The sequence below is a fragment of the Dendropsophus ebraccatus genome, chromosome 1 (assembly GCF_027789765.1).
Source record: "Dendropsophus ebraccatus isolate aDenEbr1 chromosome 1, aDenEbr1.pat, whole genome shotgun sequence".
Taxonomy (NCBI): Eukaryota; Metazoa; Chordata; class Amphibia; order Anura; family Hylidae; genus Dendropsophus; species Dendropsophus ebraccatus.
The window spans coordinates 126,684,693-126,709,686 of NC_091454.1; the positions used below are offsets into that span (position 1 = coordinate 126,684,693).

The 24,994-nt window shown below is 42.1% G+C and overlaps 1 protein-coding gene across 3 annotated transcripts; it reads right to left on the reverse strand.

Moving 5' to 3' along the window:
* On the reverse strand, positions 1 to 23,356 carry PRPF18 (pre-mRNA processing factor 18). 3 transcript variants are annotated; one of them, XM_069978593.1, is made up of 11 exons: positions 22,958 to 23,355; positions 18,323 to 18,400; positions 18,196 to 18,222; positions 14,496 to 14,600; positions 9,201 to 9,314; positions 8,952 to 9,098; positions 5,252 to 5,320; positions 3,954 to 4,094; positions 2,032 to 2,103; positions 668 to 823; positions 1 to 208 (listed from the first exon to the last, which is right to left on the reverse strand). In XM_069978593.1, the coding sequence occupies exons 1-11, from the start codon at positions 23,021 to 23,023 to the stop codon at positions 128 to 130; spliced, it is 1,056 nt and encodes a 351-aa protein (XP_069834694.1). In that variant the 5' UTR covers positions 23,024 to 23,355; the 3' UTR covers positions 1 to 127. The 3 variants fall into 3 exon arrangements, with proteins under 3 accessions (XP_069834694.1, XP_069834713.1, XP_069834703.1); XM_069978612.1 differs by lacking the exon at positions 668 to 823 and having other exon boundaries at positions 22,958 to 23,356; XM_069978602.1 differs by lacking the exon at positions 18,196 to 18,222 and having other exon boundaries at positions 22,958 to 23,354.
* Between the last annotated feature and the right edge of the window lie 1,638 nt (positions 23,357 to 24,994).

A 24,994-nucleotide genomic window follows, 5' to 3' on the forward strand; every position in this document is an offset into this window, starting at 1 on the left:
TTTTGTTTTACAATTTTCTTTAATTATAAAAATTATAAACATTTTTAATAATTTACAATATTTCCAATGATGAAATAGATGAAACTGTAGATGTTATTGCCAGCTCTATTAATATAGAAAAGTCTCTCTACAATGCATTGTATTCTACACACTTTGATGGATCTGTTGGAAAATGTTTCTGACAAACAGTCATTAACCTCTTCAATCCCTACAGGGAAAAAGGAAAACAAATTATTAGAATGGAATGTGGTCAACAACATAAATATTGCAAAATTACCATTGGTGATTACAGTAATGCCTATGTGCGTGTAGATAGATAGATACTTGAAATTGCATGAAATGAAAATGCTTTATTATCATTCCCCCTTTGACTTTAGCCAAAAGTAGAATATAAAAGGAGAATGATAAGCAGACCTGCCACAATTAGATCACTGCCAGCTCTTACATTTAATGTATATAAACCAAGACAGCACATCTACATGTAGTAATAACAACAAGATGATACATTTGCCTAGCAGCACATGACTGAGGTTGAACTTGTAAAATCAGCAAAATGTGCTACTCAGAAGCATTATAGTTCATATAAGTATATAAAAAAAAATTACACCCCCCCCCCCCCCCCCAGAAGAGGTGGGATGGGTTGTTTACAAATGCAAGACATCTCTACCTGGATGTACTTCCTTTGTGTTTCATCATTCAGCACGTGAGCCACATGTTTGGAGAAAATCTTTTCACGACCTGTGCGAGCATGGATACCAACCATAGTCACACCAATAGGCCATGGAGCATTGCCAATTGCCATCTGGAGATAAGCATCATTTGCCTAGAAAAAATAGTCATCCGACATCCTTAGTAAAAGTATTCTGTAAATGTACAATGAGATTCTCAAATGTTTATTGTTTTAAATATTGGTTAAACGCAGAAACACAAACAAGCTTTCATTGTTCCAAAAATAACATGACTATAAAAGCTGCAGATTAGTGCTGTCTTCTTACAAAACTTCCCATGCTGAAAGTTGTTTTTCTTGGCATTTCCTTATAACAATTACTACATAATCCCACCTATTGTTGCAGTTTCCATCAGCCGCAAAGACCAGGCTTCAGATAAGCTCTCACAGCATACATTCTATTACACCACTGAAGCTTTGGAGGAAAGCTAACAAATATGCTGCTACCAAACGGGGCAGTAGCATGAAAACATTACACTTTCTTACATGAAGGGTAAATATAATAACATGAACAAAAACAGCAAGAAGAATTCAACTTCTCTTTTACTCCCTGCCTATCCAGAACAGATGATCTATTGGTCCCAAACTTGCTCAGAATTCATGTGCCATGCTTCTGGCATCCTGGCTTCTACCACCAGTAATCATGCATGTAGTAAAGCATGCAACCCTTAAGGCCACAGATTGGCTGTAGCAGTCACACGTCAGCTGATTGAAAACAAAGAGGAGGGACCTCCAGGAAGGTTTTGTGTTGTTGATTCCATTTGCAGCCGTTTTTCTTTTTCCTTTCAGGTCAGATAACCACTTGCTGCAATGCTATGCAATTTTTTTTTTTCAGTCTCACAATTTACTGCAGTCAGTAGGCCCAGTGTGAATATAACCTAAAAGTGATTATACTACAGCAGGTAAAGTGTGGATCATAAATTGGGTAGTCAGAGTTAAAATGATAGAACAGATGGAACAGACCCCCGTAATCTCCAGAACTCAGGTGTTTTTATGAATGGAGCGGTGAGTCAGCATATGTGCCACCACTCTATTTATTCTCTATGAGAGCTGCCGAAGCACAAAACTATACTCTGCTCTCTTTGGCAGCTCCACAACAATGAATGTAGCAATGGCACACATGCATGAGGCACCACGTCATTCATAAAAATGAATGACCCGTTCTTGTGATTGCAGATGGTCCCCCTGTTATTAAGGTGGACAGTGTAAAGGTTTGTCTAGGAAATCAGACATGGTTTAAAAAAAAAAAAATCTACTTCAGATTGCAGAATACGAAAGTTTTAATGATTCTTTTTTTCACTTACCTTTACATACTCTCTTTGCAGCATAAATTTGATAATATCGGTGATTGACTCTTTGATGTCAGCAGGGAGGTTCTAAATTGACAATTAAAACAAAAGGACAGCATCAGAGATAGTTCAAGACAATTAGGAAAATTGAGTGATTGTAAGGTGTAAAGGTTCTTTTACATGGGCCAACAAGCTGTGCTTATTTTTACAGAGTCTTCACAAGTCTCAATGAATTGTGTGGCTAGGCTAGAGCACTTGTGCGGACCATTAAATACACCACTGTCAGCCGCACATCCCATTTACACAGGGCAATGTATGGCTGATGGCGACACTTTAGTCAGCTTTTTCATAAGATGATTATAAGGAATGAGCATTCTTAGGGTCCTTTTACACAGAAATATTATCTGATAAATGATCTGCCAAAGATTTGAAGCCAAAGCCAGAAACAGACTATAAACAGAGATCAGGTCATAAAGGAAAGCCTGAGATTTCTCCTCTTTTCAAATCCATTCCTGGCTTTGGCTTCAAATCTTTGGCAGATAATCTGTCAGATAATCTGAGTAAATGGACCCTTAGGAATGCTTATTTGCCCATTAATTGGCCCATGTAAAAGGGCCTTAAGAAACCATCACCTATGTGTTAGATAATACAGCACTGTCAAGTCTGTCACTGTTCTGATTTTCTAGGCAATGTTAAAACGTCCTAGCTTCCTCATACTGGTGACCTATAAAAAGGTCACCAGTAGCATACATAGCATTTCATTCTTAATTCTTATTAAAGGGGTATTCCACTCAAACATATAACTTTTCATATATTGCTGCCCATAGTAAGACTAACAATTCCTTCCATACTTATTATCTATTCAGTCTTCTTCCCCCAGTTCTCAGCTGCTGCTTTCTGATGAAAACAAAAAAAATCTGTGTGAGCCTCTCTGTCTCCCTCCCCTCCTTTCTGAGGCAGCTGATGTAAACAAGTCCCTGATTGGCTTTATCAGCAACATTGTAGCTACTTTGTAATGCTGGAAGGGTTAATATGAGGTCATGTGTGCTACTGTAATCTCTCTGCATTACAGAAAAGCTACAATGTTGCAGATAAAGCCAGCCAGGGACTTGTTTACATCTGCTGTCTCAGAGGGGGGGGGCAGAGAGAAAGGCTCACACACAGATTTTTGTGTTTTCAACAAAAAGTAGAAGCTCAGAACTAATGGAAGGAGACTGAATAGATAATAACAAGTATGGAAGGAATTGTTAGTCTCACCATGGGCAGCAACATATCAAAAGTTATGTTTCAGTGGAATACCCCTATAATGTAACTTGTGCATCCTGAAACGTGAAGCAATTGTGACCAGTCACCCTGAGGCAAAACATGCAAGCATCTAGTATGTCAAATTATTCTGGATACATAATTTATACCATGCGAAAAGGACTCTAAAACAATCTAATCTAAATGTGCTGTGAGGTTCAATACATTCTGCTGTCGGTGAATGGAAAGATCATCACTGATGAGACCATGAACAACAGTTCAGATCCCTACGGTCACTACCTTACTTCTTAGTAAAACTTTGATAGTAATATTATATAACAAATCTCTAATAATACAATAATAATATACCGCTAAGCTTGGTCGCACCTTGTTGCAATGTTTATATGACATATGGAAATTTGGCCGTTTTCCAATTGCAAAAGAAGCTAATTTTGTTCTCCTTCTATCTTTCACCATATACAATGTTCCCAACTTGTGGGCCTCATGCACGTACACCAGACTCATATCACTGGCAGGTACAGGTATTTTATATACTTAGTCTCTCTTTTGATTCCATCTACTGGGTACACATATTACTTTGTAGCAATTGTCTGTGTTCCGCTGTTCATGCACTGAATAAATGGGTTATAAAAAGAAGAAACAGTGTGTTCTTTGCTTTGGCCAGTGGTCCTGACCTTCTTGCGCAGTTTTCTGAAAAGTGGTTTTAAATAGGATTCAGTCTGCTTCTGTGTGGCGCTTGCAAGTTTACCCTGCACGCTCCGCTTCACATAATCTTCTCGTGCATTCAAGTCTTTGGCCCAGACTCCTAAGAGAAACTAAACAAAATAATAACATGTTTAGTATTAGTAGCCATCTAGTGGACACCAGAAAAACTACATCTCTGCAAAACAATAAGGCTTGTGAATATGGTAATCAACCATTGAAGGGCAAACATTTCAAAGGGGGCTTTCAGGATTTTTTAAAAAAATTTCAACCATAAGAACTTCATTCTAACCGTGAGTCACCTCAGCTCATCCTTTATATAAATGTATGCAATGACATGCCACACAGATGTAATCTACAACAGCTAAATGATGTGACCGCAGGCAAAGTTTCACTAGTGCAGAAAAGAACTGACTTCTGTGGTTGTGTAGCACTGCAAAGGACATCATGCCACTACACACGTTTGTGTTTAACATCTCATTATAGCTCTTATTCATCTAAATTAGACAGCGGCATTGTATTAAACATTTAGTTTCAAATCAGTAGGGGAGGAAAAAAAAGGTGACAGCAGGAATAATATATATCGCCTGGTTTGGACACCTCCCCTATCCCCTCCCTCCAGTGTTTCTAGGAAGGCAATTTTATTACTGCATTATATTCTGTAAATGAGCAATGGAAACAAATTAAATAGCAATTTTCCGAGGTTTTCACCATTTTTTGCATAAAACAAAATAAAAAAAATAGAAAACTAAACTTTGTCCTGTGTAAGGGTATATGCACGATACGGAAATCACGCGGATAACTTCCAGTGGATTCTGCTGCTTGCCCCCCCCCCCCTTGAAGTTCCACCAATCCCATAGACTCCATTCTATGCTCAGGCTGATTCCACTATCTGCCCAAAGAATTGACATGAATTATGTATTCTGATCGCAGATTAGCTCCACTGACTGGGCATGTCTGTGTCTATACCATGGCATATTAAACTGAAATGCCCTGCATAAATTCAAAAGGTATGTCTCTCTGTAGAATCTGTAATAAATCTACAGTGTTTACATACAGTAATACATTAAAGGGAATATTCAGGACTAGAAAAAAAAAAAAAAAAGTAAATGTAACACAGAAGTGGGAAAGAAAAAGATCTGGCGCTGCATCTAAGAAACAACCTCATGAATTACAAAAGAGTCCTTCAACGTAAGCCCCCCTCAGGTTCTGGATTAAAACGTTCATTATATATGCGTTTTTACCTAAATAACAGCTTTGCTACAATTACCTTGAGGACTTTATTAATGACGTCCATGTCGTTGTTGTCATCACCTTGTCCCAGGCACTCTCCCAAAGCCTGTAATGTGGAGGTACATTGTACATAAAATAAAACCGCAAAGCAAATAATACAGCAAATATTTTGCAATAAATGGCTATGTTCACACATAGTATTTCCGTCAATCTTCTGGTCACTAGGGCAACATTGTAATGAAAAGATTTGCAAAACTCCTGGTTTTGGTTGGACCAAAAGACTGATGGAAATACTAGGTGTAAACATAGCCAATTAGATTTAAATGCGAAAGAGTTAAATAAGAGAATGAATTCCAGCTGATACGCAGACTGTCTCACATCACAATGTGGTTACTACACTATTCATTTCATGCACCTGTTCCAGCTACTCTGGATGTCATTCAAATCCTACTTTCCAGATGTTTGTATGAAATGTTCACAGTGCTCTGCTGCAAGGATCCTGTTCCTTCTAGAAGGCTTTAAACCTTTAACCCCCAACTGAATCTCTGCAAAAGGCCCATGCAGGTTTGAAGTGGTACTGTCGGTTATCAAAACTTGGGCCATGTGGTCCAGGCATGTTTAAACTTAAGATTCCATTGGGTATCAGTCCTTAGACATGCTGTTATAGCTAGTCATTAGAGAGTAAGGCAACAACAGCATGCTCCACTCCCCAGCTGGCAGCATGATCCAACTCACTACATAGACTACAATAGAGGTAATAGGTTGCATCTGGTGGCTGAATAGTGGTACAAGCTTATAACTAGCGACACTGGTGACAGTGTTTAACTATTTTACTGCCAAAAACGTACATAATACATCAAGCTTAAATTAAACTGTGACAAAGCTGCAATAACTAACACAGTTACTACAAAAGGTACAGCATGTACTAGTACAAATATAGTACAACCCAATGTAAATAATGAAGGGGCTGCAGTGTACCCCGAGTGCCGTGGTCTGTTAGAGTAGCTGATCAGTGCTGGTGGTCTGAGCCACATTTCCAATAACCTAGTATTGAAGGCCTATTCCCCATATAGATTATCCATATAAGAAGCCTGGATCTCTACATTTATGGCACTGGATATGCCATAATTTGTTAGAAGCAGATGCCACTTCTGTGACCTGCATCTATCCAGAGATTGATAGACCCCCTAGCCTGCTCGTGGCCCAGGGTGGTTAGACAGCTGAAAACAGTCAAGCGGGCTGATTTACGCATTTTCTGCAACCCCTACTTTGGGAGTTGTATAAGGAGAATTGTACAGCAAGCTACGCTGTTTTCATAAAACCTCCCTAACCCTCTACTGTTGTCTGACATGGCTATCAGTGTACACTGCTAAGAGGGTGCCTATGCACTACCTTTCCAAGCTGTGGCCCATCAAGACACTTGCCAGTTTGAGGAACACCCAGTGAACATTTGGCTGCTCATCTTGCATGAAGTGTGAGAGTTACTAAAACCTTATTTGCTGTTTTCCGTGATCATAAACCCCACAGTACACATGCTGTGGTCGTAAGAGTTTTTTTGGGCTAAACTCTGCTGGCAGACAAACCTAAAAGGTACCATCAAGGTATGGAAATATTGGCTACTCCAAGGATTTGTCTTAGCTCAGAAAAGCCGGTGAGCCTTAAGGGTCTACATTTCCCTGCCATTTTGTGCAGTTAAAGCAGAAGGTACTGTAAGCCCAGTACTGATATGTTGTATAATGAAGTCTCTTTCCTTTAACAAATTATTAATTTCCACTCTCTCCTAACTGTGCAATTCCTTAGGGAGTCTAGTTTTATATTTGCAAACAAAGCAGAACATTTGTTGTGCCATTCTACAGAATCACTGCATTGACTGCCAGTGCATATGACAGCTGCTTTCTAGGGGTTGTTTTCCTGATATTTACAGTATGATGTGACCATGGTTGTTAATGGCAAGAAACGCATCCAAAGCAAGTATTAAGTGCTGTGAATGAAAGCTCTGCTTTCACTTCCAATAACTGGGTGAAAAAGCCCAATGAAAATAATGTGAGCTGAAATCCTTTCTGGCTGCTGGTTTCCCCAGAAGTGCTCTATTTCCTCTTTATGTCATTGCCCATAGAGGCATACTAAACGGCTGTAGAAGGAAATTTCAGAGCTCCCACTCCCAAATTCCTATTTTTTCACTAAATGAAAAACAGAGTGTAACTCCTAAGGCTATGTCCACATAAAGTGAAATAAAAGCAAAATATAACAATAGAATGGGTATAAAACCGGCTGTATTTTGTAATTTGATTATCTGACAGATTATTTGCCAAAGATTTGAAGCCAAAGCCAGAAATGGATTTGAAAAGAGAAGAAATCTCAGGCTTTCCTTTATGACTTGTTCTCTGTTTATAGTCTGTTCCTGGCTTTGGCTTCAAATCTTTGGCAGATAATCTTTCTGTGTAAGTAGACCCTAAGTGAACATCTTGGTTACAGACTAACAGGATTGAGTTATGAAGTGATCAGCCCAAATCCCTGAACCTTAATCCCATAAGAGAACTTGTGAGGTGCCATCACCAATGCGGTTTATGAGGCAAAACCCCAAAATGCAAACTGTAGAATGTACCTATCCTCCTGGATTGGAATACCTGTTCAGGGTGCCAGAGGTTAGTCGACTCCATGCACATGTCAGCAGTTCTCAGAAACAGGGGTTATGCAACTTAAAGGGGTTATCCAGCACTACAAAAACATGGCCACTTTTCCCACTACTGTTGTCCCCAGTTCAGGTGCAGTTTGCAATTAAGCTCCATTTACTTCAATGGAACTGAGTTTCAATACCCCACCCAAACTGGAGACAACAGTAGGGGGAAAGTGGCCATGTTTTTATAGCGCTGGATAACCCCTTTAATATTAGTTCAGTAATTTGAACAGCCTAACATTCCCTTTTCTTTAGTTTCTGTAAAGGATTAACACAAACTGATTGCATTTTTTTATTCCTTTGATCTCGTATTGATTGTTTAGTATTTCCACTGCCTCTGCATTACAGAAAGGTATTATTAATAAATAATTTGCGAATTTAAAAATAAATAAATAGCAGTGAGTATCGTAGCTAGGTCCTATGAAACAGTGGTCAAAAAAGCCAAGCGGCTAACCAAAATAAGGTTTAAATATTTCAATATTTTAAAGCTACTCTGTACCCACAATCTGACCCCCCCAAACCACTTGTACCTTCGGATAGCTGCTTTTAATCCAAGATCTGCCCTGTGGTCCGTTTGGCAGGTGATGCAGTTATTGTTCTAAAAAACACTTTTAAACTAGAAGCCTGTGCCAAACGGGAGTATCTGTGCCCTAACTTTGCACCACCCCTCCGTCCCTCCTCCCCACCCTCTTCATCATTAGAAATGCACAGGTCCTTAACAATCCAGCCCATGTGCCGGCCTGCCACAGGTGGGGAATAGGAGGCGATCTGCCTGGAGCATTCCTAATGTTGAGGAGGGTGGGGAGGAGGGGGGGGAGGAGGGACGGAGGAGGGGTGCAAAGTTAGGGCACAGATACTCCCGTTTGGCACGGGCTTCAAATTTAAAAGTGTTTTTTTTTTTAGGACAATAACTGCACCACCTGCCGAACAGACCACAGAACAGATCTTGAACTAAAAGCAGTTATCTGACGGTACAAGTGGTTTGGGGGGGGGGGGGGGGCAGATTATGGGTACAGAGTCGCTTTAAAGGACAACGCAATACCAAAGCTAACATACACACCTCAAGTTCCTCTATTGTGGTGTTTTCCTCATGAACTTTGAGGTCATTCTGTGTATCATCTTCTGTTTGTTCCTGACCAGCCACCAACTCATTTAGATATTGCTGGTCAATCTTATCCAAAGCCGCTTTCAGGTCATTTCGTAACCCCTAGAAATAAACAAAAGCGTCAATTGACCAGTCTGCACCCCCCCCCCCCCCAAATGGACCTTCAAATCAATCGAAAATATACATGTAGTTCTCTCAAAATACCTTATTGACTTCTGGTGCAAGAATTTCTATCTTTCGCAAGCGCTGAAATGAGTCATAATCTGTCTCCCCAAATAATCTGATGGGTTCACCTCTCTCTCGAAGTCTCCGTATGACCTACAAAATGAAAGTCAAGACAATTGTACCTTTGTAAGAGTATGCTGCTACAGTAGCGGTATGTCCAGACATGGCAGATTTACTGCAGATAAAGAGTAACTTTTATATTTATTTTTATGGTGAAGCTGACATTTTTGCTATAGAATATATTGACCAAGGCAACCTTTTGTATATAGTCACAGGTCGTTGTAGAAGTATTGTAAACATTTATGCCATGGCTTCTATTCATTGTGTGATAGACACTACTTAAATATGGGAGCTATCAGGTTTCCGGTGTTCGTGATGGAAAGAACAGCACTTTTGATTTCCTTGTTTTTGCTGTAAAAAACCCCCAGAAACGTCAAGTCATGTCATATGGTGGTGCCAGACTCTTCCCTGATGCAGCTGCTAAGGAAAGGATCAAGTATGATGAATTTAAATGCGCTAGATTCTTGGTCCCCCGCAGAGGTAAGTTGCAGCTGAAGCGTCTGGCATTGGCCAATTTCCCTCTCCATCAATTATCAATGGTGTATGGTCTACATTAGACTAGTAATATGAAGAGAGACAACCCGGGGCTTTCGTTCCACATCGGCGACATCTTTAGCACACCGCGCATGCGCAGTACGTCAGTGTCTTCTCCCGCCATACAGGGCATGCGCGGCATGCTAAAGACGTCGCCGATGTGGAACGCAGGCCCCAGGTGACGGCAGCGGAACGCAGGTCTCAATCACGCCCCTCTCAGAAGCCTGCCTAGCTACGCCCAGGACCGTGACTAGATCAGCCCACCACCACTACTTACACCTAATTACCATACAGCGCGGGACTTCAGAAATGTAAGATTACGGTATAATCAGGGAGGGCACAGAGGGTACAGGGGTATGTTCGGGAAGCATGCTGGGTGATGTACCAGCATGTTTCCTTATCATTAGGGGCATTTTCGCCTTGATTGGTTCCCTTTAAACATAATTCTGCTAGCAGAATGGCCAGCTTAATAAACATTGTCAATTAACTATTTAATTAGAGGAAAAAAACATTTATTTTACTTGACTGTGTTCTGTGTGTTGTAGCTGGAAAACAAACTACTTTTGAGGCCTCAATCTGGAAAAGAGGGGTCTCACTCAGTAAGACAAACTATTTTACAGGATAGCTATTCCATTGTTAACTTATGTGATTACTTTTCAAGATGATAGCTGATTGAGGTTTATTGACATTCAGCAATGATAAAGTGTCGTTTTGAAATGCTTATATTATACTATACCCAATTGTTAGTAAAAAAAATAATGCACATATCGACAGCACTGGCAGCAGAAGGATTAAGTGACGCCAATTCCAAATTAAACCCAAGCGGACGAATGGTAAACCTTGAAAGGTGTAATTATATACTGTCCAAATTGTTCTGTAAAACTCCACACTTGATAACAAAAAGTTTTATAATCCAATTAACTTTGAAGTATAAAAAAAACTAATTTTGCCATTTATTTTAAATGTAATAATGTTTGAGCTTTTCAGAGTTAAAAATGCACTAGAAATTCATGGGCCATATATTGTTTTTACACATCAGTGATGGATACCCTAGACCAGTGAAACATAACAGCTTATTAAAAGTGGAGGCGATTTTCCAGAGCCATGGCGAATTTGACCAGCTGACAAAGTAACCACACTGTTATTGTTGGAGAGCCGTTACTAGATCCATAGTAGAGCCACATCAATGTAAATGGAGAAACTGGTCTGCACATGCCAGACTTAATCCCTTAAAGCAATATTGTGGATGTGGAAACCCAGGTACTTTCAAAGATAAATAGATCAAATATCAGGGATCTTGAAAGTTTAAGGGCTATAAACTTTTGGCTCTTATCAACAACGTTTACACAGTCTAACAAGAGAGTTCAATTCACATTAAGCTAGAAAAATAATAGTCAAAAATGCTAATGATATTAGGATAGTGCACTGTCTTAACCTGTACTTGTAACTGATGCTTCTAACGTGGGGATTATGTGGATAAAATACGCACACAGGAGGTCCTTGTATGCACTTCACCAGGGCAAGGCGGACAGGTTCATACAATACATGCTTAGCTATTTGAAGACCACTTCAGATTTCTCCTTTTATGTATGTGCCACAGTGAGAAGTCCGCTCTTAAACCTAAACAACATGCACCAAGTTGTTCTGATTTCAGTGTGGAATATGCAGCATCACTAGAGGTTGACTTCATATCCTATAGGCACAGGGACACACAAGAAGAGTAAAAAATAAATAAAAAAAAAACCCCTCCCCTGGAAGGTCAGTGTATAACAGATCACCATAGGCATAACCCCTAAAACGAAGGAGGAAATAGGCTTGCTGTAATGGAAGATTCCCAATAAGAACTAATTCTAATTTCCCTAGTCATCCTCCATGACAACCTCAGCAGAGAAAACCACATAACCACTTTAGGGCTATCTATCCCGGAGAAAATGCTTGGTAAGGGTGCCTTTACATGTGGCGAGTTTCGCTGAGAAATCTGCTGGGATACTCAGTACCATTACAGTCTATGGCACTGTATTCCGCAGCGAGAATGTAGTGTCCGCCTTGTTTAACTAATTAGCTGCCGTGCCAGTAAAAATAAAAAAGAGCCCGTGCTTACCTGCCTGTGTTCCCTCTTTGTGCTCCTGCTTGAGTGTCTGGGTCCCTGCCTACTGGGAGCCTAAGACTGCTTGAATAGAATGAGCTTTTACTTTTTTTTTTTTTTTTTTTTTTAGAAACGGAAGGTTCTGAATCTTACTCACTTATCTGCCTGTGTCTGCAACTCTGTACCTCGTATGAACCTGACAGATTCCCTATAAGACATTAACCAACAGCCCCACATTTATTAACAGACTGGGTGGGGAAAGGGGTGCACGGAACTAAGCTGACTCCATATACAGCAGCAGACACCTGCAACCTTGCTTGTGTCAGTCAATCTTTTAAATGCAGCGACCAATACCTATCACAACATTTAAAGTCCATCAATTTCATCTGGCAGGTCACTACTCACCATTTCGCATGTTGTTGCAGTGATAGATTGCCGCTACGAGACCATCGCCAGGCTCCAGGATCAACTTCACACCTGATGTCACAACCCAGTTGATGGACTGCCCACTCAGCCAGTCAGTAACTAGGGCAGGACATCCCTGCTGTCACTGATTGGCTGAGTGGGCAATCCATCAGCAGGGTTGGGCATTGTCCCCGAATAGTCAATGTCTTCCGGCTGGGGTCCCACAGCCTGTGACAGGGCACTTTGCAAGCATGGGGGGAGGTAAGTAATGGTTTATTATGTTGACCCCTGCCCATGCCAGCTGTGAAATTTTTCAAATTGCCGGACTTCTCCTTTAACCCTTTGAGGACCAAGCCCAAAATGACCCATTGGACCGTTTCATTTTTGTGTTCTCGTTTTTTCCTCCTCACGTTCTGAGAGCTCTAGCACTTTCAGTTTTCTATCTACAGGGCCATGTAAGTGCTTGTTTTTTACAGGAATAGTTGTACTGTGTAATGGCATCTTTCATTTTACCATAATATGTATGATGGAATTCCAAAATTATTTATGAAGCTATAAATTGGTGAAATCGTAAAAAAGAATGCAATATGGTAACCTTTGGGGTTTCCTGTGTCTACGTAATACACTATATGGTAAAAGCGACATGATACCATTATTCTATAGGTCAGTCCGAACACAACCACATGCAGGTTTACACAGATTCTCTAATGTTATATATTAAATGAAATCCTTTTTTTTTTGCAATTAATTATTAATAAATGGGCCTATTGTGACTGTTATAACGGTTTTATTTTTTCACTTATGGGGCTGTATGGGGTGTCATTTTTTCCACCATGATCTCTAGTTTTTATTAATACCATATTTGTGAAGATCGGACGTTTTGATCATTTAAATTTCTTTTTATATATAATGTAACAAAAAAAATGGTAATCCTGGCACTTTTTTTCCCCTCTTTTCGTCTACGCCTTTCGCCATTAGTGATGACACTTGTTATATTTTAATAGATCGGACAATTAAGCACAATACGGTATATTATATGTTTTTTATTTTTATATGGTTTATTTATAAAATGGGAAAGGGTGGTGATTTAAACTTTTATTGGGGGAGGGGCTTTGGGGTATATAAAGACTTCTTTTTTTTTTTACACACATTTTACATGCAACTTAGATTAAACACACTGATCATTGCTATGCCATAGGCATAGCATTGATCAGTGTGATAGGCACTCTGCTGATTAAGCCTGCCTGTGGCAGACTTAATCCTCAGAGAGCCGATCGGATCGCACGGAGGAAGGCGAAAGACATCCGGTGTTCGTTAAAACGATCGGGCCCGGGGGTCCCCATTGGTAAGTGACAGGGGACTGTCCCTGTCACTTACACGCCACAGCGTTTAAGGGGTTAATGACAGGCTGCAGTACAATTGCTGCAGCCAGTCATTGACGGTGAGGGCCAGGCTGCTCACTGCAGCCGGCCCACACCTTCTATGAAGTGCGCTCCGCTCTGTTGCAAGGGTCTCAGGGGAAATTGGGGGGTCAGGCGGCAGGCTGGGAAGAGCGGCTGAGACTGGCGGAGGGCGGGCTTGGGGGTGTCCGGTGGCCAGCCGGGCAACGCTGACATCAGCTGGGGGTGCCAACCCGGAAGTCCAGATGCTTTCCTCATGTGTATCAGGATATTGTTCAAGGTTCCGGATTTTCGGAGGAAAATAGGAAAGGATCTAAAAAAATCCTGACTATTTTCCGGAACAGACACCCTTCAGGAAAAATCCTAAAGGGTGTCTGTAACTAATGTAATCCTATTATTACATTTTCTGATAGGAAATCCGGACGTGTGAAGGGGGACTAACTTATTTAATAAATCAGCCACGACAACATCATGTGGCAGAGAGTTCTATAGTCTTACCTTATTCCTTTTTTTGCCATGATTTAAGAGTCAATTCACACTACAGAATTTGCGCAGAATTTAAAGCGGAGACCGCACAGTGGACTCTGCGTTAAGTTCCGCTTGTCACATTCAATCAATAGGATGTTTCATATCCACTCCACCATCCGCCCAAAGACTTGACATGAATTCCGCACAAACGCCGTAGTGTAAACTGACCCTTACATTTCAGAGGACGGTTTTGCTGAAATCTAAAATACTGTAGCAATACTGTGAGAAATGAATAAGCCATATTAAGAGAATATAGCTCACCTCTTGCCTTGACAGAGTCATAGGTAATTTCTCTTCTGCCAGTTCTAAGTCTAACACAGGGTTGTTTGATGTTGAAGGCTTTTCTTCTTCATCCTGATTCTGAACCTGATTGCAAAAAACATATACAATGGTATAAGTTGGCGCAAATAAATCAAAGAACAGCATAATGGGTACACCTAATATGGACTGATCACCCCCGGACGAAGGACACGAAACGCGCGTCGGGGTGGTGGCGTCCTGGAGAGTGAGTAGATTTTGTGACCCTCTGGTAACATGTGCGATTCTTATATGGGGTGGGACGGGTTTGCATTACAAATATAGGATATTTTTCCAATGTTATAATCATGCACTTAGCACTTTATACCCGGTCCCAGTGTTCTTTTTTATGAATTGCTCTTGTACTACTATGTTATATAAGACATCTCTCCAGGATTGCCACCCTGTTTTATAGTGTTTATTTATTTTTTTATTTTTTGGTATTTTAAATATTGGTTGAAATAAAAATATTGCTACAATACTAATTTGTTTTTCCTTGGTCTAATATGGACAGTTTAGAATTATTGGAAAACTCTACATGCCTTAAAAGAAAAGTATCTTAAAGATAGCCATGTGATTATGCTGACATCATCTAGACTAAAAATTAAACATGTTCATATTATATAATTTGCCTATTTATCCCTCCAGACAGTATAAGCATTCATTGTACATAAAAATGGGAAACGTTTTCTTGGTTGATTGTAAGAAGCAGAAACAAAACAGAATTTAATGGGTGCATGTGCCCAGTCACAGACAAGGCTGGTATAATGCAATAAAGCGGGTCCAAACATCCTGTGCAGGCATAAAGACAGTTATGTAAGCATCTGTAAGGCCCCCCTTCACACGTCAGGAGAAAGTTCTGATTTCTTACCACAGGGTTGCATTGGGCACAGGCAACTTTCAGGATTTTTCCTAAAGGGTGTCCATTCTAGAAAATAGGTCAGGAAATGACGAACCTGACCTACTTTCGTGCAGAGTTCACGGATGCCCCCATAGAACTTTATGGGAATGTCCGGAATTCAGAAAGCTTCCCTGATGCATGTCCAGAAACTGTCTGGAATTATAAACGCTACATTTTTTCCCCTGTCCAGGAAATCCTAAAGGCATTCCTGATGGTTTCCTGAACGTAAATACTGATTACTGTCAAGGAAATCCTGATGGTTTCCCGAAGCCTCTTGATCAAGATTTCCTGACAATAAAAAGAAGGATGCGGACATGTGAAGGGGGCCTAAGACTAATAAGCATTCAGCACACTAAAAGGCTTACTGTTCCCCAAATTGGAGGACTGAGATTTTGCTTAGTTGCAGCTACTACCTGACATGTTAGGGTTTTATGCTGAGAATTTACTGTAGTCAGCATGGAGGCAGGCAGATACCATCAATCCTTGGCATTCCTGTGGACAGTGTTATCAGTTAAATGGGTCTTCCATACAGACTGTGTACTGTGCCAGGGAGCTAAAATTATTGGTTTCCCGTTGGTAACAGATCTTATGTGGAAAATTGTGCTTTTGCCACAACATGACCAATGACAAAAAACTATTCTCTGTAGCAGGGGGCTATCTGAGAAGATGCAATGTGTGTCTAAACAGCATGCTCTTATACACAGATCACTGATGCTGTAACCAGTCCAGTTACTCTGAGAGCTAACATCAGTTACCTTCATGTGAGATAACCTCACCAAACACACAAAGGCTTGTGAATTTCCTCCAACAGAAGGCTCTGACCAGGAATATGGAATCTTTTGTTGGACAATAAAAATTGGACAGAAGCTATTCACTAACTAAGAAAGCTTTGATTAATAGTTGTTGAACCCCTTCAAGACCGAGGTCATTAGTGCCAGGATGTCCGGGTTAAATTAATGCAATGTTCCTGCCCACCTTCTAAGAGCCATAGCGCTTTTACTTTTCCACCTACAGGGCTGGTTGGGGTGTAATTCTTTGCGCCATGAACTCTAGTTTTTAAATAATATCATATTGGTGTAACAGAAAAATTTTGATCGCTTTTTATAAATTTTTTTCTGATATATAATGTTATAAAAAATCAGAAGTCCTGTCACTGAGTACCTTAAAGGGGTTAATGAGAGGCAGCTACAGTTACTTTGGCAAAAATATGTACACAATACATGCACCTGGTGTGGCTTTTAAAACATGTAAGCAGAGGTATACCTGTGTGGTTTCATTAATTATTTTCTTTTTTATTGTGGATAATTTACAGACCCATTGTTGGACTGTAATGAAGAACATGGTAACCTATCATCCGGGAGCAGTTTACCTTTCACCTGATTCACGCTGACAATGTAGGACGCATTTTCATGAAATATACATATGACTACAGCATCATCAAAATATACCAGGCAACTACGATTCTCACTGTGCAACGTAATCAGAACTACCACCAAGTAAATTTTCTGGTGCCAGTGGCTAAACTACCGCCCCCCCCCCCCCCACCCGTAGCCACTGGCACGTATACTCACCACGGCTGATCGGTGTCCCTCGGCACACTCTCACTTCAGCTTCTGCAGTGACTCCTCTTCTTCGTCTTGTAATTGAACGCCGAAAGTCCCCCGCTTCCATAGAGAATGCATGGAAGCGTGTGAGTTCCGGCGTATAATGACAGGGAAAAGGAGTCACTGCAGTGGCAGATGTGAGCGCACACCAGATTTGAACTGCGCCACGGGACTGGAACCAAGCCGCGCCGCTATGGGGGGGGGGGGGGGGGGGGGGGGTTTGGTGTCAATAATATTTTTTGTGATCTGCTTCTTTAACTTACCAAAACGAAAATGCGTGGGGTACGTCTCCTCACATAGACACACAATGGGGAAAGGATTGTGTGGAGGCACAGTCATTTCCACGCTCATTCTAGTGATCGGTCAAGGTCTGAACACTCAAAAGTTTTTTTCTTTTTGTGACATGTACACTTCCAGTTTATATTTACTATCATTACTTATTATCATTATCACACAATAATACTAGTGACAAAGCCTGTATTAGATATATACCAGATTTTTCAACATTAGTTAATTACACAATTAATCATATTGAAATACATAATACAAGTGATGTTTAGTGTTTTTTTCTATAGTAACCTATAGGTACCAAAGCTTCATATCAATATATATGTTCCCTTAATGTCCTAGGTAAGGTCACCTAATTGGCTGTGTGCAACGACCAACACCAGACAAGCACATATATAAAATAAAAGCAAATCTACTTTACAAGGAAGCTGCCTTAACTACAGCTCTACCCACAGAAAGCTGCTTAGCAGGGTAAACAAGTGGGGCAGTACAGGATAAAGAGGTAATGTAATGTATTATGGCATGCTAGAAAAAAAAAGACAACATTTTGTAAACCCCTATTATATATAACAAATCTGTGCTGTTAGAAGGTCAGTAACAAAACTATATGATATTTAAAATGTGCCAAATGGTGGGATATATTTTATAACAAGCGTAATAGGTGTGAATTGAAATGTTCACTAGATCCAGTGTCCTAGTAAATGCTGCCAGACACATCAAGACATCACATGCTCAGCGCCTTAAGCCATATGACAGCACACTACCGCCAGCAGTCATTTTCGAAATGGTTTTCTTTTAACCAAGGTAAAGTAAATGTGGAAACCATTTGGAAAATGTACCCGTAAGTAAAGCATGCATTCCCAAATCCTACCTTTTGAGTTGGCTTCTCACTTAAAGGCTAACAGTTGTGACAGATTGAACAAAGAGAAATGTTATATTAAAACTTGATATGAAAACGTAACAGAATGGGATTTTAAGACGCAATAGACATGTTATACCTTGTATCCACATCTTTCAAAATAAGCCTCCTTTTCTTTCTCAGCAAGTTCACTGCGCTTAAAAAACTTCTTATTCTCCTGAAAAAGACAAAAGAAAATAATATTTATGTCTTAAAAACAAATGAAGGATACAGCAATAGAATTTTCTATACATCAAATTACTGTATTTAACATTAACCCCTTAATGACACAGGAAATTACATTTTTACGTTTTCATTTTTTTCCTTCCTGCTTTGTAAAAGCCATAATATGAGGGCCTTAAAGAGGTTGTCTGAGAAGAAACAACTTCTGTGACCTTCATACCACCTAACACCCCCCCCCCCTCCGTCTCTGGCCCCGGGATCCTATGTAATGAATAGAGTTGTGGGTATGTCACGTGACCCACAGCTCTATTCATTCCTATGGAGTCGCCGGAGAGAGCAGAGTAACCCGGAAAAGTGCTTACACGGCTCTCTCCAGCATCTCTATAAGAATGAATGGAGCCGCGGGTCACTTGCCATACCCGCTGCTCTACTGATAAAAAGAACCTGGAGCCCGATACGGAGATCAGTGGGGGGTATCCCCCCACAAACTTTTATATTAAGTTGTGGTTCAGTTAGTTTTTAAAGGGGTTGTCTCCAGTTCAGGTGCTGTTTGCAATTAAGCTCCATTTACTTCAATGGAACTGAGTTCAAAACCCCACCCAAACTGGAGACAAGAGAGGGGGAAAGTGGCCATGTTTTTGTAGCGCTGGATAACCCCTTTAATGCAGTTTACTGCACAGTAAAATTGACGTTTTGTATATTTTTTCCTTTTCTATGAAGTTGTATGGAGGTTAATTTTGGGCCGTACTCTGTAGTTTTTAATCAGAACCATTAAAGGGGTAGTGCGGCGGTAAAAAATTATTCACAGAATAACACACATTACAAAGTTATACAACTTTGTAATGTATGTTATGTCTGTGAATGGCCCCCTTCCCCGTGTCCTACCACCCCCACCCGTGTACCCGGAAGTGTAGTGCTTTATACATACCTGATCCGTGCCGACACGCGTCCGCCATCTTGTGCCAAACGTCATCTTCGGCCGGCCGGCCCGAACACCTCCGATCTTCCCGAGTGATCATCGTCATCAGCCGCTGAGCCGCGATTGGCCGAGCACAGTTATGCTCAGCCAATCGCGGCTGAGCAGCTGATGACGCGGCCGGCACTCGGGAAGATCGAAGGTGTTCGGGCCGGCGATGACGTTTGGCACAAGATGGCGGACGCGTGACGGCACGGATCAGGTATGTATAATGCACTACACTTCCGGGTACACGGGTGGGGGTGATAGGACACGGGGAAGGGGGCCATTCACAGACATAACATACATTACAAAGTTGTATAACTTTGTAATGTGTGTTATTCTGTGAATAATTTTTTTACCGCCGCACTACCCCTTTAAGCATTGATTGGATTTGGTGATTGCTCCTTATTTCATTTTTCTGTGGAATGTGATGTGACCAAAAAGAAAAAAGAAAATCCTTGCATTTAGTATTTCTTTTTACTTTTACACTGTTGCATTTCATTTAACATATATTTTAATGGATCAGAGATTTCCACAAACGGCTATACCAAATATATTTATTTTTTGTTTGAAAAATGGAAAAGGGGGTTGATTTGAATTATTATGGAGGGGATACTTTTTTTTTTTTTAAAGCAACCAATTACCTCCCAGGCTCTAGCTCCTTCTGCCGTACCGATCCCCACAGTGTCTGGCAGCTTGCCTTGAGAGGCGACCTGAGATGTGGGGTGGCAGGCCTGCTGAATTGCTGAGCGGGCTGTCTGACACTGTGGGGATCTCTGTGGCAGAATGCGGGTGTCAGCGCTTGATTTTGGGAGGTAAGTGGATGTTATTGTTTTCACCCACCCCCTCCTTGGCTTTGCCAAAACAGGGGTCCAAGCTGGAGTCCCCCTTCCTTGGGGACTTTTACAAGCAATCATTTTATTGCTTATTCATTCACATTGCTGCTGCAATCTGTTAACACAGTCTGCCATAGGCACACTAAGGTGTATGTTACACAGCTAAGCAGCACATAGTGAATACAGAGGACACAAGCAGAGAGGGATTGTTTCTTCTGCACACGCTCACACACTTGAAGCTTTGCCTGCATTCTCACTATTTAAGGGGATGAGATTTAGCTGTCCAGGCATGAAGGGTATTTTAGTTTTGCAGCTCAGCTGGAGGGCCAACAGTTCCCCATCCCTGGTGTAAATGGAGATTCCAATGCAGATGGAGACAGAGCCTAATAGGTGGAAGGGAAACATAGTAGCTTACAATTTAAAGGAGACCTGTCAGCCCCCATGCCGGGGTGACAGGCTCCCGACCCCCCGTTACAGCCCCCTATACTCACCTGATCCCGCTTCCTGATCCGGTCGGGTCATGGAGATATGAGCGCCCGAAGCCCGCTGCGCGCACTCACAGGAGAGTCCGACGCTCATAGAGAATGAATGGGGAGTCCGATGCTCCGTCACTCTCTATGGGCATCGGACTCTCCTGTGAGCGCGCGCGTCGGGCTGCAGCGGCCCGACCGGATCAGAAGCGGGACCCGGCGGGATCAGGTGAGTATAGGGGGCTGTAATGGGGGGGTCGGGAGCCTGTCACCCCGGCCTGGGTGGTGACAGGTCCTCTTTAAAGGGAAACTATTTCATAATGCCGATGTTAATAAATGCAAAATGTTGGCTCCTTTTTGCCATTACTGATGCCAGGTAGTGGGCAAGAGAGGCGGCGATATTAGTGTCATAAGATCACATCACTTCTCTCTCACTGTAAACCCAGAGGGGGTGAGTATTATTTTGTGTGTGGTCTTGCTTGTGTTTAGATATTATAAAATATCCTGTACACATCATAAACTGATTGGAGGTGAGGTCAGTTAACATGAGACGTGTTTCAGGGTTATCTTAACCCTTTCCTCAGTAGTGCATGGGTCTTATAAACATAAACATATAAATATAAACATTTAATATTTCATAGTGCCATTTCTAATCATTGCAGATAGTGATACCTTGAGGGTGAATACATTTGTTTTTTGTTGTTAAACATAGCAGCTCCCAATATAGCTAACAGAAAGCAATAAATCCCCAAAACACATCATAAACTCTCCGTCTATACCATAAGAGACTATACTTATAGGCCGGATTCCCACCATGTATGACAGCAGCCATTCTGTGACACAGCTGCGGTCTATGAAGTTTATGCCGGCTGATACGGCAGTACCGGACAGATGAACTTCACTTCTTTTGATTTGGAATGTGGGTGCGATTGGGTGTGCCCGCATTCCAAATCACCATAGCAAAGTAAAGTGCGGCCGCAGCTGCAAACATTGGATGTCACCCTAGGGAGTCCTGGAAAACATGGATATAGCTTTGGACAGGTTCCCTCAACACTATTTTTTTCTCCATGCAGCCACTGACCTGGAATTCATCACACATACTAGTCTCTCATGTCACTAAAAAAATTTTGACTTATGCCAAGCACTTCTGTCAGCTCTATCAAATTATCAGTGGGGGTCTAAATACAAAGATCCCAATCAAAATTTTTGCCGTCTCTAGAACATGTTAAGTTTTTTTTAGTTAGTGCCCATTTCATAGACTCCATTCTATGGTTGCGTGAATTGATATGTCAATTCTTTCGGTGAATGAAGTCTCTGGCACAGACGGAATTGCATGGAATCTGCGGGGAACTTCTCAGCACGGATTCCTCGGTGTGAATCCACCCTGACCGTCCGGCTGGAATAAGAATGGTTGGGAGGTATGTAATTGACTGCTCTACAACCAACAGTCATGTTATGTAGAAAGATATGCTTGAAAAGACTGATGTACTATGCAGGGGAGGCCATCATTTGCCGATCTATGTGGGAAGGCGGCTGACTACTGATCAGGACTCAGGGCAGAAGCAGCGGGCGCTGTACACAGGGCAGTGGTGGCACCACATTACTGAAGCTCTACCCTCATCCCATGCCGGCCCGGCGCCACACTCTGCCCTCATCCCATGCCGGCCCAGCGCCACACTCTGCCCTCATCCCATGCCACCCCAGAGCCACACTCTGCCCTCATCCCATGCCGCCCCAGCGCCACGCTCTGCCCTCATACCATGCCGGCCCAGCGCCACACTCTGCCCTCATACCATGCCGGCCCAGCGCCACACTCTGCCCTCATACCATGCCGGCCCAGCGCCACACTCTGCCCTCATACCATGCCAGCCCAGCGCCACACTCTGCCCTCATACCATGCCGGCCCAGTGCCATGCTCTGCCCTCATCCCATGCCGGCCCAGTGCCATGCTCTGCCCTCATCCCATGTCGGCCCAGTGCCATGCTCTGCCCTCATCCCATGCCGGCCCAGTGCCACGCTCTGCCCTCATACACAGCAGAGCCCCCTGTGCTGATGGGACGAGGGTCCCTGGGGCAGCTGTATTATGTATAGGTTACATGGCTAGAGCCCAGTAATGGCAGCCAGCATACTGCACCAGGACTGTAGTATAAGAGCACCAGATAGGCTCACTATGCTGCGCTACATATGCGGCTCCTACTGCCAGTGTGTACAGTGCCCATACAGCACCTGCCGCCGGGTGAGAGCACTATACCACTGCCAGCCCCCTATAGTATAAGCCAGCGCCTCACCCCGACCAGCGCCTTCTCCTCCAGCTGTTTCCTCTTCCGCGCTATCTCAGCCTTCAGTATGTCCATCCTGGAGCCGGATCACACGCAGCGGAGCCGTCTCGCCATCGGCGTTCAGCTTCCTGTTTACAGCGGAAGAGGCTGCACTCCTGGCTCCGCTCCTCCTCTAGTGGGAAGGCCTCCCGGGTCCTAGTGCTGCCTGATCGCATTTTCAACAAACGAGTACGCGCACGTCTTGAGTGTGATTCCTAAACGAGTACTCCGAGCCGCTGTACGTGGCGTGGCAGTGTTGTGCTCATAGATATGGCGCCCCGGTGTGCACAGAGTAGCCCCATATCGGCTACATGGGCCTTCATTAGCAGCCTGGGTAGTCAGCCCTAACCTGATCTTGTGGTTTCCTGACCCACGTGATCGGTCATGTGATCTCTGCATTTGGCCGCAGCAGAGGATTTGTCTTCGTCACGTGATCAGGGCAAATGTTTATCTGTCTAAAACCAGGATTAGATAGACACATAACAGCGCCACACCTGTCTCCAGGAGTAATCCAGCCCCTTCAAGGGAACTATGCTGCAATACCACACACAAACAGAGGTCATGAGTGGTGCTGTTTCTGGAGGAAAGTAGACCAGTGTTTTGTAAGCCTAGATAACCCCTTTTAGTTAAAGGGGTAGTGCGGCACTAAGAAATTATTCACAGAATAACACACATTACAAAGTTATACATCTTTGTAATGTATATTATGTCTGTGAATCGCCCCCTTCCCTGTGTCCCCCCACCCCCACACGTGTACCCGGAAGTGTGGTGCATTATACATTACCTGATCCGTGTCGAGGGCCGTCCGCCATCTTGTGCCAAACGTCATCTTCGGACGGCTCTATAGCTCTATAAGAGATCAGTGTAGTTGTATTAGAAGTCCCCCTGGGGGACTTCTAATTAAAGTATAAGTAAAAAAAAAAAAAAAGTTTTCATTAATAAAAATCCCCTCTCCTAATAAAAGTCTGAATCACCCCCCTTTTCCCATTTTATAAACAAACAAATAAATAAATAAACATGTTTGGTATCGCCGCATGCGTCATCACATGAACTATTAATTTACCACATTCCTGATCTCGCACCATAAACGATATAAGTGCAAAGACCCGCCAAAGTGCAAAAAATTGCGCATTTTTGGCTGCATCAAATGCAAAAAATTGTAATAAAAAGTCGCATATGCGCAATCAAGGACCCGATAGAAAGAACACATCATGGCGCAAAAAATGACACCTCACACAGCCCCATAGACCAAAGGATAAAAGCTTTATAGGCATGGTAATAGAGCGATTTTAAGGAACTTTTTTTTTCTGTAAAAGCCTTCAAATAATGTAAAAGTTATGCAAGTTGCACATCGTTTTAATTGTACCAACTTGAGGAACAGATATAACATGTCAGTTTTTCCACAGGACAAGCGGCGTAAAAACAAAAAAAAAGAAAAAAAATTGCTTTTTTTTTTTTTTTTTTTTTTTCAATTTCACCACACATCTATTTTTTTTCTGGTTTGGCAGCATATTTTATGCAAAATTAGTGATGCAAAAAGTGGCCTTTTAAACACAAGGAGTAAAAAAACAAAAATGCAAAAACAAAAATACCAGTTTTAGGCATAAAAAGTCACAACTTCTTGCACAGTCTGTTTGAACTAAAATAAGGCCTGTGCCTCTTAAGATATCTGGTGCTGCTGACGGGCAGGATTTTACATAATACCAACATATGAAACACTTAGAGGACAGAGCATAGCTACCTTACCTAGGGCTACTGCATATGTATCCTCCTAGTGTGCCACTACTAACACTTTTGAAATAGTTCAGATATCAATCCTTGAGCATTACCCAAGCTGATGGAAGGGGGCGCATTATAGGGCCAGCATTAGCTCCCAGTAAACCTTGCAGGTGTCTCTGTCCTCTTTTCCTGGGGAGCCCACTAGGCTTCTAGGTGCTGCACCTTGCCCTCTAATTGTAGCTATCTATATAGGGCATGCTGTTTACTTGGGGGGGGGGGGGACTACCT

Coding starts and splice junctions, on each gene's coding strand:
- PRPF18 (XM_069978593.1), bottom strand. CDS start 23,023: ATGGACATACTGAAGGCTGAGATAGCGCGGAAGAGGAAACAGCTGGAG. Junction 14,601..18,195: donor GTGAGAAGCCAACTCAAAAG/GTAGGATTTGGG, acceptor TTTTGCAATCAG/GTTCAGAATCAGGATGAAGA. Junction 824..2,031: donor TGCAAAGAGAGTATGTAAAG/GTAAGTGAAAAA, acceptor TATTTTTTCTAG/GCAAATGATGCTTATCTCCA.